Raw genomic sequence first — 18466 nt, forward strand, 5'->3', positions numbered from 1 at the left:
GGCAGTTGGCCCAGAATTGTCTTTGGAGCAGAGAGTGCTGACAGCTGCCTGTGCCTGTCCCCAGCCTGGCCCTGGCCACAGGGACACACGGGGCAAAGACCATTACAGGGAACAAAACCCCTTCCTGCCAGAGGGTTTGTCCTGTGCAAATCAGTCCTGGGCAGCAACTGGACTTGGGCCATCGGTCAGCTGCTCTTCCTCCAGAAAGCACCATCCCCATGACCTGCCCTGTGCCCACCGCTCACTGTGCACCCACCTGAAACCAGAGCAAGTCTTTCTTTGCTTGGAAGAGCCTGAAATGACTTTAAAAATTATCTCTTCTTTTTTTTTCTTTTAGATGATGGAATCACCTCTCTGGATGTGTGCTGAGCTCTGGCTGCAGGGACTGTCAGGCCTTGGTGGCAGTGCATTCATGTTCTTCTCACTGGGAAACTGGAAATAGTTATTAATGATATTGCAGAAATGTTTTCTGAAACCTGTCCCCTTCTTTCTGCCTTTTGCTGATAGATCTCATTTTGCCTTTGAATTTACAGCCTCCTTGCAGCTCCCAACTGGCAAAACCTGGGGTGACTCAGTGGGGACAGAGGTGACATTTTTATCTGAAAACTTGGGGTAATTTCTAGGAGATACAGCAACTGTTTTGGTAGGAAAGTGTATTTAACCCCATTGGCCCAAGTTGTGTTTGTACCAGCTGGGGCCAGAGGGGCAAGGCAATCCAAAGCAAGCCCTGCTTGGCCTCTAAATCCCAGGGTAAGTTCTCCAAGCTGCTTCTTGAGGACTAAAGATACCAAAGCATCATAAAGGATCCAAGAGCACTAAAAAGATTCCTGTGAATCCCAGTATTGCTGTCCTAGAATTTTGAACAGGTTTTGAAGCTGTTGATGGCAATAATGGCTTTGTTCCTTTGTACAAGTCCCTCAGTAGGATTTGGTGTTTCTTTGGGTTTCGACTCCCTCCCAGTGGCCCTGATACAGATCAGGAGCTGGCAGGACAAAAAGACTGAGAACCTTTGGCTCCTCCTAATTCCTGCGCCTCCCCATCCCCTTCTCCCACATTTCTGGGATTTTAGGTTTGTCTTAGGTTGGACTTGGCTCCCAGCCAAGTTCCCAGACCATAGGGGAAAAACCTCCCCCCTCCCTCTCTCCCTCCTCGGACAGACCGAAAAGACTACACAAAACTAAAAGAACCCAAACCAACCAAACTCTAAGTAATATAAATTCATATATACTCCCAGAATTATACACAGTCAAGGTACCATTCACAGGGAACCCCCAAAAGGGAAAAAGGAAGGGAACGGAAAAGGGAAAAAGGGACAGAGGGGGTAAAGGCTTTCTCTTCTGGTGGAAATGCATTTGTTTGCTGTCAGAACCCCTGCGCTGGAATTGTCAGTCTGAGTCCCAAAATGGAGTAAGAACAAAGATTCCTCCCAGACAAAAGGTGCCAGCACAGGCAGCTCCATGTGTGCATGGAGTGCCAAGAGTGGCTCACCAATTGCACAGGAGAGATGGAGGGTAAGGGCTTTTTTTCCTGGGTGGAAATGCATTTGTTTGCTGTCAGAACCTCTGCACTGGAATGCTCAGTCTGAGACCCCAAATGGAATGAGAATGAAGATTCCTCCAAGATCAAAGGTGCCAGCACAGGAATCTCTATGTGTGCATGGAGTGCCAAGAGTGGCTCACCAATTGCACAGGAGTGATGGAAGATAAGGGCTTTCTTTCCTGGGTGGAAATGTATTTGTTTGGTGCCAGAACCCCTGCGCTGGAATTGTCAGTCTGAGCCCCAAAATGGGTGGAACTGCATTAGTTTTGTGAGAATCAGAGTCTCGAAATACTCCCTAATTTGTGAGAAACAGTCTTGAGATATAATTAATTTTCAAATTGTAATTTATTATATGGTAGAAACAAACAGCGCTGAGTGTACAGACAGGAAAATCTCTAGAGTCTGTCACACCTGATACAGGGTACGAGTCCCGTTTTTATTTCAAACATCCCATACATATTCATTATATCACCTGCATACACATTTACATCGCTAGTCTATGTATTCACCATATATTTATTTTCACAGCTTAGACTAATTGGTTATCTCTGTTAAGTTATAAATTCATATGTCCTTCAAAATAAGGTGCCATCATGCTATTTGACCTGATCTGGTTCGGACATAATTCTTGGCTAGGAGAACAGGGAAGATGATGGTCTGTTTTATGTCTTTATGGGGGTGCAATTAAGTTTTACAATCCGTTTGTTTTCCTTCCCTCCTGGGTTACATCCATCCATTTGACACAAATTATAACCTGTATTTATCACACAAGTGATAGGACAAGAGGACATGGCCTCAAGCTGTGCCAGGGGAGGTTTAGGTTGGACATTAGGAGGAATTTCTTCGCTGAAAAGGTTATTTGACATTGGAATAGACTGCTTAGGGTGGTGGTGGAGTCACCATCCCCGAAGGTGTTTGGGGAAAGACTGGATGTGGCACTTAGTGCCATGGTCTCATTGACGTGGTGGTGTTTGGTCACAGGTTGGATGTGAGGGGTCTCCAAGGTGGCCCTGAGATGGCTCAGTTGGCCAGAGCATGGTGCTGACAAGACCAAGGTTGGGCCTTTGATCCCCATATGGGCCATTCCCTTAAGAGTTCAACTCATTTAAGAGTTGGACTCGATGATCCTTTTGGGTCCCTTCCAACTGAGCACGTTCGGGGGGGAGTGGGGGGGCCGATTCTTTTCCAGCGCACTCCGCCCTGCGACTCCCTGGATTTCAGCCGGTGCTGCGGCTGAGGGGTGAGCGCTGCGCATGCGCGTGGCGCTCCCGCTGCGGCGGCTGTGCCGGCGGGCGGGCGCCCCCTGGCGGCGCGAGGGGCAGCGCGAGGCCGCCATGGGCGCGCGGGCGCTGTGGGCGCTGCTGGCGGCGCTGAGGGCGGGCTGGTGTCTCCTGCCGCAGAGCGGGTACCTGCACCCCGACGAGTTCTTCCAGGCGCCCGAGGTCATGGCAGGTAAGGGCGTGGATAAGGTGGGAGGACCCCCGGGGCGCGCTGCCTCACACAGCCCCGCGGATGCGGGAGATGCAGAGCCCCGGGCACGGGCGGGTGTTCCCGAGGGATCCCCGGAGCCGCCGGCTCGTTCTCCCGCTCTGTCACACGGCGCTTCCCGCAAGCCGGGCAGGAGCGGGTCCGCAGACCTGGGTGGGCGGTAGATTCCTGCTCTGTGCTGTCCAAAGCGAGTGGTGCCTGCACCCGCATTACCCCGTCGGGCTGCTTTTTCTTGATTCTCTGCAAAAATGAACGGTACACTCCTAAAACTGTCAAGGTTGACACCAAGGTCTCAAAAGTCTAGGAGCTGCTCTGCACTGTGATGTCTCTTACAGCAAGTAGTATCCCTACTGCTGAATTATTGAATAAAATGTATTATGTATTGTATGTATTTTTCTTTTTCTCTTCCTTTACAGGAGATATTTTAAATCTACAAGTCTTTTATCCTTGGGAGTTCCTTTCAAGCTTTCCTTGCAGAACCGTTGTTTTCCCGTTAATGACATCAGGAGTTACTTACTGGGCAATCAAGTCTTTGCAGCAGCTGGACATATGTTCAAGTTGCATCAACAGCTACACTCTCCTTGTATCACCTCGCCTTCTCTTTACAATCTTTTCTTTCATACTTGACTATAGTGTATATCGATTAGCCCCTTTCTGGGAGGCAGATCTGTGGAAAGCACTGGTACTTCTTGCTGGATCCTATGTCACTCTGGTGTTTTATACAAGAACATTTACCAACACGCTTGAAGGACTTCTCTTTGCTCTTCTCATGGTACTGGTTTCCTCAAGAAAGTCCCATGGCAGCTCAGTGGAGCCTACAAGCAGCCCTCTCATAGGTGTTATAACAACTGCTGGGTTTTTCAACAGGCCAACCTTTCTGGCATTTGCCCTAATGCCCCTGCTTTACTGGGCAGGTTTAATTGTTGATTCTCAAAGGAGCATTAAAACTGTCATAAACCACTTTTTGAAGCTCATACTATGTGCATGTTTCACTGCCATTGTTTTCATAACAGCTGACACCTTTTATTTTACCTCTGTGAGCTTAGATAACCTTTACAGCATTAACAAGGGCAGCCTATTTGATGTAATAGCTCAATTACATGAGAAAATGGTAGTAACCCCCTTCAATTTTCTCAGCTATAATCTTAATCCCCATAATCTTGCACTGCATGGAAGTCACCCACGAGTTACACATTTTACAGTCAATGGAATTATGCTCTTTGGGATCTTACATGTTCTGGCCATTGGTGCTGGTTTTAAAATGTTAAAGAAATACGTCCATCAACTAATACGGGTCAAATCATGTTACCGTGGGCTTGCTGGGCTATTGGTGCATTCCGAGGGCAATACAACATTACTGCTGTTTTATTTTGTTCCTTTGGCATTTCTCTCCCTATTCAGTCACCAGGAGCCTCGGTTCCTCATTCCCCTCATCTTGCCATTGGTCCTGTTCAGTGCATCACAGGACGGAGCTGTGAAGTGGAAACACCTCATCATTATTTTCAATCTTCTCGGGGCATTCCTGTTCGGGTGCCTACACCAGGGAGGGCTGATACCCTGTTTGTTTCACTTGGAGCAGCTTATCCATTCTCCAGCACCTTCAAACCATCCAAGGCACTATACTCTACTCTTTGCTCACACCTACATGCCTCCGAGGTTTCTGCTTAATATCAAGAAGACAGACATGCACGTACAAGTCATTGATATAGCTGGGTCTGGAGAAGAAACCCTCTGCCAGACAGTAGAGCAGCAAGCAAGCAATTTTACCTGCAGTGATTGTCACATTTTTGTCATAATCCCTGGTACAGTCAGAGCCACAATTGCAAAACGTGGTGTCTCCTTCAAGAACGAGACTGTGATATTTCCACACTTATCAATGGAAGACCCACCACAAATGTCCATCCTGTCCAGTGGAAATTGGAGAAGTCAGTTAGGACTATACATCCTTCAGCTAGACAGAGATCAGCACAGATTTTAGGAGAATGATACTTTGGTTTTTCACTTCATTTGGACATCGTCTGAATGTGCTGTGAGACCTTCCTTTTCACAGGCCCACCTTCAATACAAGCAGTGGCACTGGGAGCTCTCCTGAGTCTCTTTATTTGTCATGTTCTTATGCTTACCAGTATAGCCAGTTCTGGATAGAATCTGTTTAGAATTTGAGTTATTTAGCCCTGTAGTGTTTCATATGAACTTCTGTAATTTTCCTGATTGGAGAGGATAAAATCAGAGCCCACTAAAACTGTGATTCAAGCTTAGCAGTCTCCATGTGAGATTTATTTTTGGAAGTTTTTATAATCTCTGACAGAGTTTGTAGACTGTGGGGTGTTTACTTATAATAGGCATTAATTCAGCTGTTGGAGAGAGCTTACAAGGCTAGACAGAAGCTGGTCTGATTAAGTAAGATTTTATTTTATGTACTTAAAAATTCATTAGACCAAACTGCAGTCACAGTACAGGCACCAGCAGTGTAACCACTTGGGTGGTTCTGCCTTGAAAAATCCCCAGAACTGATCTGACAGAATCTGATTTAGGACGTGGAGGATGCTTCAGCCTAAGTACTTGTGCTAAATCCTAAAATCCAAGCTTTGCCTGTTTAACCTTCCTTGCCACAGTTCCATCCTCGTGAACGTGTTCCACACGCACTGCGCCCAGAGCTCGAGGAGACTCTTCTGTGATGGCACTGAAGCCGCTCAGTGTTCTGCTGCTGCAGCCAGGGCACTCCTGCCCTTGCACGTTCCCAGCGCCATTCTCGCAGCTGCCGCTGTTCTGTCACGACTGTGACTCCAGCAGAGCGCACAGCGGGCCCTGTGGGGAGCTGGATCGAGGAGCTGCGCAGGCAGAAAGCGGTTAACTCGGAGGGATTTGATCCTTTGTGCCATTGGAGCAGATGGATCTCTGAACAGGCTCACGGCAAGGTCAGAGATGGACCAGTTCTGCTGCTGGGGAGCGCGGGAGGACCCGAGGGAGAAGCGCGTCCCCTGCGCCCCCTCCCCTTGCTTAACTGCTCCCCATTAAATCAGCTTAGTGGGAATGACAGATCACATCCTGGCTCTCCACTGGAGAGCAGGCTCATTTTAAACTGGGATACAAATAACTGGGCTTCAGCTGAGAACAATGTGTGTGCATAATAGCACAGCACAACTAACAATCTTTGGTTTTGCCTACGTGAACTTCTGGATCCAAAACATCTTCACATGGAGGGAGATACTAATTTGGCACATGCATTGTAGGTCAAACCTCTCTCTATGGAATGAATCTGACATTTGAATTATTTCTGCTCGCAAAGGTGGTAATGCTTTTGGCAGTTTTGCACCCACAGAGCTTTACATAAGGTCTTATGAGCCAGGTTTTCAATAGAGATGAGGATAATATAAGTTGATGCCAGGCTTTAAAGGGATGCTAGGAAAATGCATGTGTGAAGGATTTGCCTGTATTTTCCAAACTATAGGTATGACCTAGATTTTTAGGGAACATAGCTCTTGCTCTCTTGTAAAGCATTGTGCATTTTCTCCCGTTTGTTCATCCACCTCCATCACTCTCCAGACATGCCTGTAATTAAAGGTGGGTGTATGGGGGGAGGCAGGGGGAGAAGGGGTGCATGTATGTACTGATGACTCACAAAGTAGTGGAAATTGTTTTGAAAGTATTGTGACACCAAGTGCATTTTTCGCGTTAATTTTGGGGAGGACAGCCATCTGCCACAGCTGGTACTTACTGTTTTCAGCTTTCTTAAACAGCTTAAATCTTGAAAATTACTTTCACAGAACTTATGAACTCTGGCAATCTGAGTAGGGTAGATCATGAAACTCTTCATGGATGTAATGGAGCACCATTTCCATGGCACAATGACTACCCTATAGCTGCACAGGTAACCTGTGACTGAGCCAGAACTGAACCTGAAGTACAAGGGATAACTCAGATTGACAATACACTCTTTTTGTCTCACCAGCCAGGCCTTTGTAATTTACATCACAGATGCAATCTCTCCATCCATGCACACCTGAGTCTTTGTTGGTGGGAGGTTTAATTTTACCAGAAATACTGGAAACTGTATCTCAGGTAATGTACAAGGTTCTTGTCACCTGGGGTGATACAGGGAATGGAAATGATCCTTCACAGTTAACTGAGCCTCAAGTCAGCCAGACCATGCTCTGAAGGAAGGTTAACTGCTTAAGCAAACCAGCCCAGTGCATGATGTATGATGGATGCATCCTTTTCCATATTTATATTTAGGACAGCTCTACTGGTCATTTTTTCCCTGTAAACCTTTCTTGCTACCAGACTTGAGGTGCGCTTTTAGGCTAGCTAGTGAATCTCTTTTACCTTCCTCTAAGATGGGCATTATCTTATTCATCATCATCGACATTTAAAAGCCCCTTTTGTATCAAAATGTAACAGTTGTAGAGTATTACTGCTGTATAGACAGACACTGTTACAGCCACTCCCATGGGAATCGTGATTTTATTTCAAGTTTCTTATGCAGCACTTAAATTGACAATCGTGACAGCATTCTGGATGATGCTTAGTGAGTGTCTGCTTGTTCCTGTGAACTGTGGAACACGTAAAACGGCGTTGAAATGAAAACCCATCACACCGATGAGCAGCAATAGCTTCATGTGTCCATGCGATGTGGGACGCACCGTCGGGTCTGCAGCTCGCCGTCCGCCGCCCGGGGGTCCGCAGTAGCCACCGGGGCTCCTCACGCGCCGGCTCCAGCCCGCTCCGTGTTCTGGTGCCGCCGCTCCCCACTCGGCGCGTTGCTCAGGGCGCTGCTCCAGGGCGGCCGCCGCGGCCCGGTCCGCGCGGCCACGGCCAGCCTCGCTGGCGGGCGCCGTCCTTGAGCTCCCCGAGGAAGGTGTCGCGCAGGCGGAACAAGCACGGGCCCAGGTGCTGCTGCCCGCGGGTGATGGCGGCAGCGGCGGCGCGGGCGGCGGCGCGGATGGGCCGCGACTCCGAGAGCCGCTCCACGAGCCGCGGGCTCGACAGCAGCAGCAGCAGCGCGCGCCGCAGCGACATGACCGCCACTCTCGCGAGACCCGCCGCGCCGGTCGCTCCCTCAACGCCTGGGGTCCCCCACCGTTCTCGCGAGAACTGCTTCCGCCCCCTGCGGCCCGCGCGCGGGGCGCGTGCGCGTGGGGCGGGAAGGAGCTGCGGGGCGGCCGGTCCGGGCAGCGCCGGGAGGTGCCGGTGCGCCCTCGGTCCGTCCTGAGCCGGGGCAGACCGGGCCGGGCTGTGCCAGGCCGGGCAGCGCCGCCATGAGCTCCGGCGGGACGCTGAGCATCCTCCGCAGCGACTCGTACGCCGAGCTTAGCCAGTACCGCGACCAACACTTCCGGGTGAGCTTTGGCCGGGGGTGGGCGCCGCGCGGTCCGTCCCGCCCGGGCCGGGCTGTGCCGCGGGGTAACGCGGTGTCCTTGCGGCCCAGGGGACGCGCCACGACCAGGAGCGGCTGCTGAGGAAGAGCTGCACGCTGTACGTGGGGAACCTGTCCTTCTATACCACCGAGGAGCAGATCCACGAGCTCTTCGGCAAGAGCGGCGACATCAAGAAGGTCATCATGGGGCTGGACAAAGTGAAGAAAACCGCCTGCGGCTTCTGCTTCGTGGAGTATCCTTTTGCGGGCCGGCAGGAGCCGTCAGGCCGCGGGTGAACTGCTCTATGCTGCTGGCTCTGGGTCACGGCAGTTTTCCCAGGATAAAAGTAATCGTTTGCTAAAACGTCTGTGGGGGACGCAGATGTGAGAGGGCTCTGCTGGGTTCGCGATTGGACTCGATGGTCTTACGGGTCTTTTCCAACCGTGATTCTGTGAATGGAACACAAACGGCATGTCGAGCAGGGGTAACAGATTGCTTTCGCTGTGACACTTTAACCCAGATGCTTTTTAGGTATTTGACCTCTACGGTAAATTCATATTTTCCATTTCATGTAAAAAGGTGTTTCTTTTTGTACAAGCTAAGTATTAAGTTTCTGCTGGTATTTGACATCCCTGTTGTGTCGTCTCTGACATGTGAGTCTCTGAAGATCATTCTGTAACTGGTTCCAGTGAGCTCGCCAGAATGGTGGAATGTTGCAGCATGATGGGGCCTCCCTGGGGCTTCTCATTCTTTAGCAATAGAGCTTTGTGCTTTTGAGGGTGAGCGTGGTTGGCAAACTTAAACCAGTACATGCATTTTTAGTGCTTGAATTCTTGCACATTGCTCACTTTCACTAACAGTTTTCTCAGCTCACGTAGCTTCATAAAAGCTTTTCCTTTTGAAAGTAACTGAGCAGGAACCTGTTTCAAGCAAAGGCTTGGTTTTGTAGCCCATTTGATATTAGGTTTTTTCCATGTGTTGAAAACAGAAGTCCATTTTTTTCCCTTAACCTATTCCTAAGGTATTATGCAAGAGGAGATGCTGAAAATGCAATGCGATACATCAACGGAACCAGACTTGATGACAGGATCATAAGGACAGACTGGGATGCAGGATTTAAGGAGGGTAGGCAGTACGGCCGTGGAAGATCAGGAGGGCAGGTAGGTTGTTGTTCAGCCTGGGCTTTAAGGCGACTTTGCCAAATTTCTTGGTTTTGAATGAACACACTCAGAACAATTTCAGAGACAACAACTTAGGAGTCACTGTTTACGATAACACCGTGCCTTAGTCTGTAAGACATCTGATCCACGGCGCTGTTACCTACTAAGAGCAGATAACTTTTTCGTGTATTTCACTAAAAGTTCTTGCAGAAACAACTCTTGGCTGCTTGAGGAGATAATGCTTATAAGTAAGCCCTGAAAATATAAGGCTGTCAAGAGCACACAGGACAGCAGTTGTTCTACCCAAAGTGGAGAAGGTGGCAGTGGCTTTTACTGCTGGAGCATGAGGCTGACCATCCTTGCTTGGCCTGCCTCGATTGAGGAGTCCCTGGGATGCTGTTGAAAAGGAAGTTGTTTATGTTTATGTTGTTCTGGGCTTCTGCATGATTCACTTCGCCTTCATTTTTGTCAGTTAGCTCTGTATGGCCACTTATATGTTGTGAGTTCACTGTGACTATATTCTGATGATGTAAGAATTTTTGAGAAATTGTTTTTCTTTGTCTTTCCTGGACTCCCCTTTTTCCCTCTTTTGTAAGGTCCGAGATGAATATCGGCAGGACTATGATGCTGGAAGAGGTGGCTATGGCAAAATTGTTCAGTGTCAGTGACTCATCAGTCTCACAGGAGAACCAAATCTGCACTGTAAATGTCACCAGACACCAAATAGGTCTGTTGCACACAAATTTATGTCTCTAGAAATTCACAGGAACTCCTCTCCGTTATTTCTGTGAGCACATCCTGTGTTCAAGACCTTTTCTGTTTTAATGCCAGGATCCAAAGCGTTGCAGAGGACCTGGAAACAAGGTTTTAAGCAATAGAATGTCTGAGACTTCAGTCTCTAAATGCTGCTGTAACTTACTAGAAGGAACAAGGATTTAATATAATGGTGCTTTTTTTTCACTGGCAAACTTGATTATTCTGCCACTGCATTTTGTTTACATTGGTATCACAAGGTGGGGAGCAGTGATAAAGATGATTGGTGGGTGTTTCAGAGATGATAAAGGAAGTGGAATTTCTAGGGAAGTTTTCCAATTTCTGGGGAAGACTTAAAGCCGCAAATTTTCTGGGGTTACGGGGTTAGTATCCTTTTTCACTGATGCTGTTACTAGAACACTTACACAGCCATAATAAAACAATCAGATTGCTGACCCCAGGAATCATGAAGTGAGAAGCAGCCTAGCAGGACACAGACCCTGCGGTCTTCTATTAAGTTTCAGGTGCCTACAAGGGTAGCATGAAGCCAAGCTGTAGAGTTACTCCCAAAAATAGGATGTTAGAGGAACTGTGTGTGTAACAAGAAAATTTGTTCCCCAAATGCATTTTGAGAAACTTGATTTCAGACAAAGGTGAAAACAGAAATGCGCTTAGGGAGGAGCCTTACTACTGAGTCTCTCCTTTCTACTGAGCCTTACTTTCTACTAAGAATGGTAAAAGGATTGCAAAGATTGGTTTGGTTTGTTTTTTTCTCTTTCCCCCATATTCATATTGCTGGTTTATATGATGGGATTTTGATGTACTCCAGACATAGGAATAATTGTGTACCCAATACCTGTGAAATTGACCCTCTGAAATGAAATAGCTTAAAAGGAACTGTTACAGAGCTTTGTAATTTTTTATGGACTTCTGAGTTCCTTGGAAATGGCAGTTCATAAAATTAATCCAAATACCTTGTCCATAACTCCTTAGAAACCTTCAAAGTACCGGTTTATGTAAAAGTTGATATTTACTCACTGAAGATACTGTTGGAAATCTCAACGTGTTTCTTGTGTACAGTTAGTCACAGCTGTAAATTGGAAATACAGTGAGATAGAACAACTGCTTACTTAGGAAGTGTGGATTTGGCTGGGCTTTGAAGTTTTTTGGCAGGTAGAGTAAAACTAAATTTTTGGGATTGCTTGGTGCTGGTTTGCAAACAGGAGTTGGAACACGGTTGCCTTTTCCAGTCTGGTACATTTGATGATGAGTTTACAGCCTGTAATCTGCTCAGACCCTGCTGATGTTTATTTTTCATTGTATCAATTTTGTATAAAAAATGTGTTACCAAAAACTCAGAAGTCACTTATTATCAAATAAAGCTGTAACATTAAAATGGTTTGTTATTTTTTTTCTTGTAACAGAATCACTGAGAGAAAGGAGCTGTATTCAGACTTGTGCCTTTATCCTTTGTTCTAGTCTTTTAAGATGGAGAGAATGAATATTCCTTCCCTTGACTGGATTTTCGGTCTTGTTCACTTCTTACTTGGATGCTGAAAGATGTTTGGTTAATGTTCTTCATTCTGGTTTGGATTTTTTTGGATTATAGAATAGAAATTAAATTATTTGCTGATATTGAAGTGAATGTGAAAGTCTTTAGTGTGTAACAAGTAATTTTCAAGGTGTACTTTCGTATGAAAATGATATTTAAAATTATTTTTTATTGTAAGTGCCGCAGGACAGTCATTCCCATATGAAATGGAAGTGGTAGGAAGATTTTCCTTCACAGCAGTCACTGTCGTTTGCTGCATATGTGCAGTGTCTATGGAAAGATTCTTTTTTAAAGTGAGGTTTTCTGTTTTGAGAGATTTCAATCAAAATGGGATTTAAAAGCACATGATGTGTCATGTGAACTCTTAGACACTCAAAAACACATATAGGGGAAACTGATTGAACAGGGTTTGATTTTTGCCTTCCCTGACTGAAATCGGATCTGCCTCTGATGAAGTTAGAGCTTTACAAAAGAAACTTAATCATATCTTTAGAACTTGACGGGGGGCTTCTTCAGCTTCCCTACACACTGGTGCACTGGGGTTAGGTTTTCTTGGAGGGACAGGATCTCCTATGATTTTTCGACAGGCTAGTTCATTACATAGACTTTTATGGAAATTCAAACTCTGTGTTAGCTTTTTACTAAGTACTTATTTGTCATAATTAGCTAGTTTTATGGAATTGTGTCCATAAAGAAAAGCAACAGCTAAGAATATAAGTGGAAGCTTAGACATGCCTAGATGGAATGGAGGCTGTTAGAAATTAAGGCAGCAGGAGCTTCAGTCCTCCCCTCAAACTGGTGCAGGCTCACGGTGGGGTGATTTATGTGCCTCTCTTAGGCAGCAATAGCTGCAAATAAGGTTTATATTCACACCATTTGAGTTTTGGTGTTATAGGGTAAAATCAGTAGAGTAAAAGTTGGAGCATTAAAACCCTTTGTTTTCAATGACTGACAAAATAATCCCCGTTACCAGAGTGTCACTGCAGGCTTGTTCCAAGGTGGTCTATATGTTAGTCAGGTTACTTACTGTCCTGTGCAGCTGGCAAGTTCCTGCTCAGGTTGGTACCAGCACAACCACCGTTGGTGTTAATCGTCCTTTCTACACAGATAATTCTGAAAAAAAATTTTAGCCAATATCTAACACCTCGTCTTCAATATGTTGTCAGATTAGGCTTCTTGTGAAGGTGAAAATTGATAAAAAACTACTAAAATCGACATGGTTTGTACATAGTTTCATCTCTAGATAAAAGACAATCCTACTCAAAGGAATGCAGTCCACAGCTCCTAAACTGCTGTCCATTTGAGTTTCTCTAAAGCACAAATTGTACCTTATGCTAGAGCTTGTAAGTGAAGATGAATTAGGGTGGGCATTTTTCTGTACAGTCTCTGGGATTTCTGCTCCTCGCTCAGTGTATTTGGCCCTTTCAGGTAAGGATAGGGCCTAGTGTCACTGCAGAGGGAGTACCAAAGAATCAGTGAAGACTGTAGAGGGAAGTGTCCTGGACTTCAAAACACTCTGTTTGGGAAGTAATGGCCTGATTAATTAATTGTCTGCTTTCATATGTCTGATGCCTGCTCCTGTCTAAACAAGCTCTTGCACGGGGGCTTGGATATACTCAGAGCTGCTCTGTAATGCACACAACTCATCTCTCTCCTTTTTGGGATAACTAGATGGTGTAAGTTTCTCATGACTTGGGGAAGGAGGTCTCTCTGCCCTTATCTAAGATCAGATGTTATGTCCATCACTGCTTCATCTCTTTCCCTCTCCCATGTAGGCAGAGGAAGGTTATTCCAGGTGGCTGTGTTTGTGTCCCAAGGTTTCAGTGATGGTGTGAACACAGAGCAGACCTTGCTCCCTTCTCAAAGACATGTGCTCTGTTCAGACTGGATGAGAAGCCATAATTAAGGGAAGGGACAGTTTCTTTCTGGGGTTATCTACCCAATTTTTTAAGAATTACTTTATGATTTGTATGCTGACATAAAGGCTTCCAGCATAAAGCTCCTACAAGGCTCATTTTCAGACCTTAGCTGATTGAACTATGGGACTTAAGAGAGCTTACCCTCCTCCACTTCCAGACACAGCCATCATCACTGCACAAGGGACACTCTGGAAGTTTAAGTTAAGCAAATTAGTCATGATGATTTCTATTCCAGAGGCCTGCACAGCCCATAGGGAATACATACACAAAGAGCTAGGACTGCACTGCAGGCAGCTGGAGTTCCCAGTAGAGTGTTCCATTATAGACTTAACTATCAATTTTGAAAAAGAGAATTTGAGAGAAAAATAGATCACAAAAGTATTTAATTATCAACTGCATACTTATAAATTACTCTTAAGCTTGGCCCAGAGGAGTCTTCAGCAAGTCTTACTTTCATAACACTTCACATTTACGTTTTTCTTCTATAGCATGTTGTGGATCAGGATTGAGCAGAGTCTTCTATGTTTCACTCTACTTTCTGGGAAAGTTATCTAGGTCTGAAGAACCCACAAAATTACAGTATTTGTAAGTTAGGACTATAACTTCATCCAATGTCTACACCACAAAGGTAGACAGTATATTATACCCCTGTCAGTAGAAGACAGTTGCATGAGAAGAAAGTTTGCTGACCTTGAGAAACTACTTTCTGAAAGGAGGAGAGATGAGCTCTTGTGTTAGGGTTCCACAGTTTATGAGAATCATCTTCCTGCCACTGCCTCCCAACCTACTTTCTGAGACAAAGATATCCTTCACTTTAGGGGGCTAATATTCTCCAAGATTATTTTAGCTTCTACCTGAAGGCTATTTGAGTATCACTTTGTGTTCTTTACCAAAAAAAACCCCAAAACCAAAAATACCACTAAACAAAAAGCCCCAGATAAATAGGAAACCAAACTCTTCTTTGCAGCACTGAGCACTTGGTGAGTTTGGAAAAAAACCTGATTTTCATCTCTAACCTATTTCTCAGAATGGGGGCAGCTAGAGATCAGGATTTGCGGGTTTGCAGCCCATCTCTGTTCAGGAACAGTTAAGCTACCTTGTACACTGAATATTGCAATATGCAATGTCTGTGGTGACTTCTCTCCCTGATTTCTTTTTCAGGGTGGGTTATTGTTTCTTCTGGGACTGATGTGCTCCAAGTAGGACAGTACTGAACCATAATTTGTGGGTTTTTTCAGGTATAATTAAAGACATTTTTTCTCTAAACATAGTTTGAAAGCAAATGGGAAATAAAATTTGCCATTTTGCTATTTCTCCAGTTATATGCAACAGAAATATCAAGATAAGTTGGCCTAACTGAGTCAACTTGTAATTACGTTTCTGGACAATGAAGCTTTTCTGTCCTGTGCCAATCTCTCCCTGCAAGTTGCAGTGTGGAAAGGAAATTCTGATTTTCTAGTTAGAATAGGTAAGAATATGTTAAGTGTTAATAATGCACACTTGTGTTATTATACTTGTACGTCTGTAGTTTACATGCAGTTTGAAATGCTTCAAATTGAATTTGTTTCAATTTTCTGACTTTATTACCTAAAAATAACAGTCTTATTATTTTATACTTTGTATCTTTATTTTTATGGATAATTTTCCTGACTTTAAAAAGTGCTTTTGCTCTGTTCAGCTTAATTGATTGTAAATTGGAACTTTTTGTTGTGTGTTTGGTTTTCCGTAATATCGCTGGTTTGCAACATCTTAAATTAGTTTTTGTGAAAGCAAAAGCAGATTGTCACACTGCCACAAGGTGTCATGAGAAGCCGCGTCTCTCCTCTCGATGAGGATGCGCTGCCAGGATTCCCAGTCAGCCGAGTAGTTGTGGAATGAATTTTTCTGAATGCATCTCATTTCACTGTGCAGCCAAGGCAGCATCTCCATTTCTCGAACATAGTCTTTGATATTAGGATTCTGCTTGCAACCAAAGTGACTGGGGACAGATGAAATTGTCCTCTCATGTGCCCTGAAGCAGCAGAGTTAGGTTGCTGATGTGTAGGATGCCTTGTGACACACACGAGCACTGTGGAGCTGAAAGGTTCTGTCTGTGGTAGCCATGGCTTCTACCATAGAATGTATAGAAAATCATGCAATGCATGACATTATTACTTTAGAGGAAGAAGTTAATAGCTTGTCACAAGTTGTTTTACAGAACCAAATGGCATTAGACCCTCTTTTAGAATCACAAGGAGGAGTATGCACTGTCATTAGCACCAGCTCTTGTGTATGCATTGACCAGAGCAATAGAGTGCCTACAGATGTCCAGGAAATTCAGAAACAAACTGAAATTTTATATCAGGTAGGTGAGGATGACACCTCTTCAGGCTTTCAAGAAATCTGGAATATCCTGACCTTCTGGTTACCTAATTTTAAGTGGTGAAAGCAGCTCTTCACAGTTCGAATCACAGTAAATGACATTTGTATTTTAGCTTGCATTATGATTCAGTGTTGTAGTCATTGCAGTGCCTTATAGTATAAAAGAAAATACATACATTGAGAGACTAGTTCCTTTAAGGAATTTAGTCCCAAGAAAAAGGGGAGATTTGGTAGAAGAAATAGAACCTTTTCTCAAAGTATCCCAGAATGCCCAAATAAGGGCCAGTAGGACCTTAGAGAAGCCCTAGAGAATTCAATGAGGATGTACTCAAGCAGTGAAGGTGTAAACTAAGATCTGTGTACCCAAACAAGATCAAATAAAGAACAAGTAATACAGTTTTTGGTGGTGGAACACAGTGAAGCTGTACCTGCTGTACCTGCTCAAGAACTGAGGTCAGGATGACGAAGAAGACGCATAAAGACCAAAGAAGAACTTCCAATGGGGGTGTGACTATGTAAACAAACTAATGAACATGTATTAAGTAAGCAAGACTAATTAATAGTAGGTGTAAACAGTAGGTGTAATAGAAGGCCCTGTCTGTCTGTCAGTTGGCACGTTTGATTACAGGAGCTATCCTCTGAACATCCAGCATGCTGAATAAAGAAGAATGCCCTTTTTAGCATCTACAAATTGGTGTCAAAAAGTTTGTTTCTGCAGCCTTTTCAATATCACTAGCAGATAGTGTATGCAGCTGTAATGCAGCTGTTCTGAGCGCAGGGGCGAGCACAGAGGTGACGTGCTTCAGTGCACAGCCCACGTCTGCCCTTGGAAAAATTCAAAGTGACAGGAAGCGTGCTGAGGCCATATGTCAGCAAAGCAGAGTTTGGAGCAGGCTGAACTGTAAGCGCAGGTTTATTTTCTAGCACAGTTTTTAAGGCAGTTATGTCTGGACCATTAAGAAGAGAAGTTTCCTTCTCTGAATTACCATTATGTGTCAGCAGTTGCTTGAGAACTTTGAGAAAACTTGGAAACACCTTCCCCAGAAGCTCATGTTTAACTCTCACACAAGTGTCAGGACTTACTGCATTTCCTTCATTTCTGTGTGTGAGTTACCTGTTATATATGTTAAAGAATCAAGAATTTGTAAGTGATGCCTCTGTTGGGCCTTTGCAGTTGTGATCTATACTGAAGGGACATTTCCTCTGGTCTGGTATCTCCGATATCACTCCTGTGAGACCTGGCATGTGGAAAGTACATTGTCTTTAAAGCACTTCGTCAGGTTTTAATTCCTTTTGAGTTTTGGAGCACTGAAATGAACTGACTGTTTAAATGTACTTGACTAAACAACAGCTAAATGTGAAAAAGATGGCAGCTTTTTGTTGTGATTCTTAATTGAGAAAACAGAATATTCCTTTTTATCTAATTAAAGAAGCAGTATAAATAAAACAGGAAAAGTGGAAATTGTTCATCTCAGTCCTTGGTTGACCTGCATCAGGCAGAGATTAATTTCACAGGATCACAAAACAGTTCAAGGTGGATGAGACCACTAAAGACCATCCAGTTCAACCTCCTCGTCAAAGAAGGGTCACTTTAAGCATAGCGCAGGTTGCCCAGGGCTGTGTCTAATCAAGTTTTGAGCAACATCTCCAAGGATGGAGACTCTACGACACTTATGGGCAGCCTGTTCCAGGATTTGAACATCCGCACTATTTTCTTGCATTCCTGTGGAGTTTCATGTGCTATAATTTGAAAATATGCTATCAGTTTTACATGTGAAGTGTCCATATTTTTTGAAAGTGATGCTGAAGTGTGAAGTGTTGATGTTGATGAACCTTTGCTTCCTCTCCATGTTTTTTTTAGGATCTCTCCCTAGCAGCTTATCTGCTAGAATGTCCTTTCTGGCTTAAATTTCTCCCATGTATTCTGTGTTTTGTGTTCCAAGCTGCATGGATGATAATACCACATTTGATTGCTCTTTGCATCTGTGCAATTTGACTAGCAGTGCTAGTGGAGGCCTTCTGGGCTAAGGCATGAAAAAGCTGCGTATCACTGCACTGCTGTGACTTGGCTTTGGGAATGTCAGAGCTACCAAAAGTGTGCCATGTTCTGCCTTGGAGTCACACGTTGACATTAACTGGGGTAACTGTAACATTGTTGGAGCTGCTGGGTGCTGTGGCCTACCTCTCAACTGTATTTGTAGCTGTAAAGCCTGTGATGTCTTCCCAAATAATATAGTTACAGTCAGCATAGTCTCTGGGTGGTTGTTAATACTTAGTTAAAATTAGCCAAAATATTTAATATTCCAAGAAATTTATTTTCCTGCCCTTTGTGGCATG

The 18466-nt window shown here is 44.7% G+C and overlaps 2 protein-coding genes across 2 annotated transcripts; both read left to right on the forward strand.

Moving 5' to 3' along the window:
• Positions 1-2872: 2872 nt before the first annotated feature.
• PIGZ (phosphatidylinositol glycan anchor biosynthesis class Z) lies at positions 2873-6682 on the forward strand. The gene is made up of 2 exons (XM_027883590.1): positions 2873-2991; positions 3444-6682. Exons 1-2 carry the CDS (start codon positions 2874-2876, stop codon positions 5003-5005), a joined length of 1680 nt encoding a protein of 559 aa, XP_027739391.1. The 5' UTR covers position 2873; the 3' UTR covers positions 5006-6682.
• A 1254-nt stretch (positions 6683-7936) lies between these two features.
• LOC114057379 (nuclear cap-binding protein subunit 2) lies at positions 7937-11693 on the forward strand. The gene is made up of 5 exons (XM_027883581.1): positions 7937-8073; positions 8120-8366; positions 8456-8637; positions 9406-9544; positions 10141-11693. The coding sequence occupies exons 1-5, from the start codon at positions 7937-7939 to the stop codon at positions 10210-10212; spliced, it is 777 nt and encodes a 258-aa protein (XP_027739382.1). The 3' UTR covers positions 10213-11693.
• The last annotated feature ends 6773 nt before the right edge of the window (positions 11694-18466 follow it).

Source organism: Empidonax traillii, unplaced genomic scaffold (genome assembly GCF_003031625.1).
Source record: "Empidonax traillii isolate 1590-97213 ecotype Southwest subspecies unplaced genomic scaffold, ASM303162v1 scaffold129:size1329583, whole genome shotgun sequence".
NCBI lineage: Eukaryota > Metazoa > Chordata > Aves > Passeriformes > Tyrannidae > Empidonax > Empidonax traillii.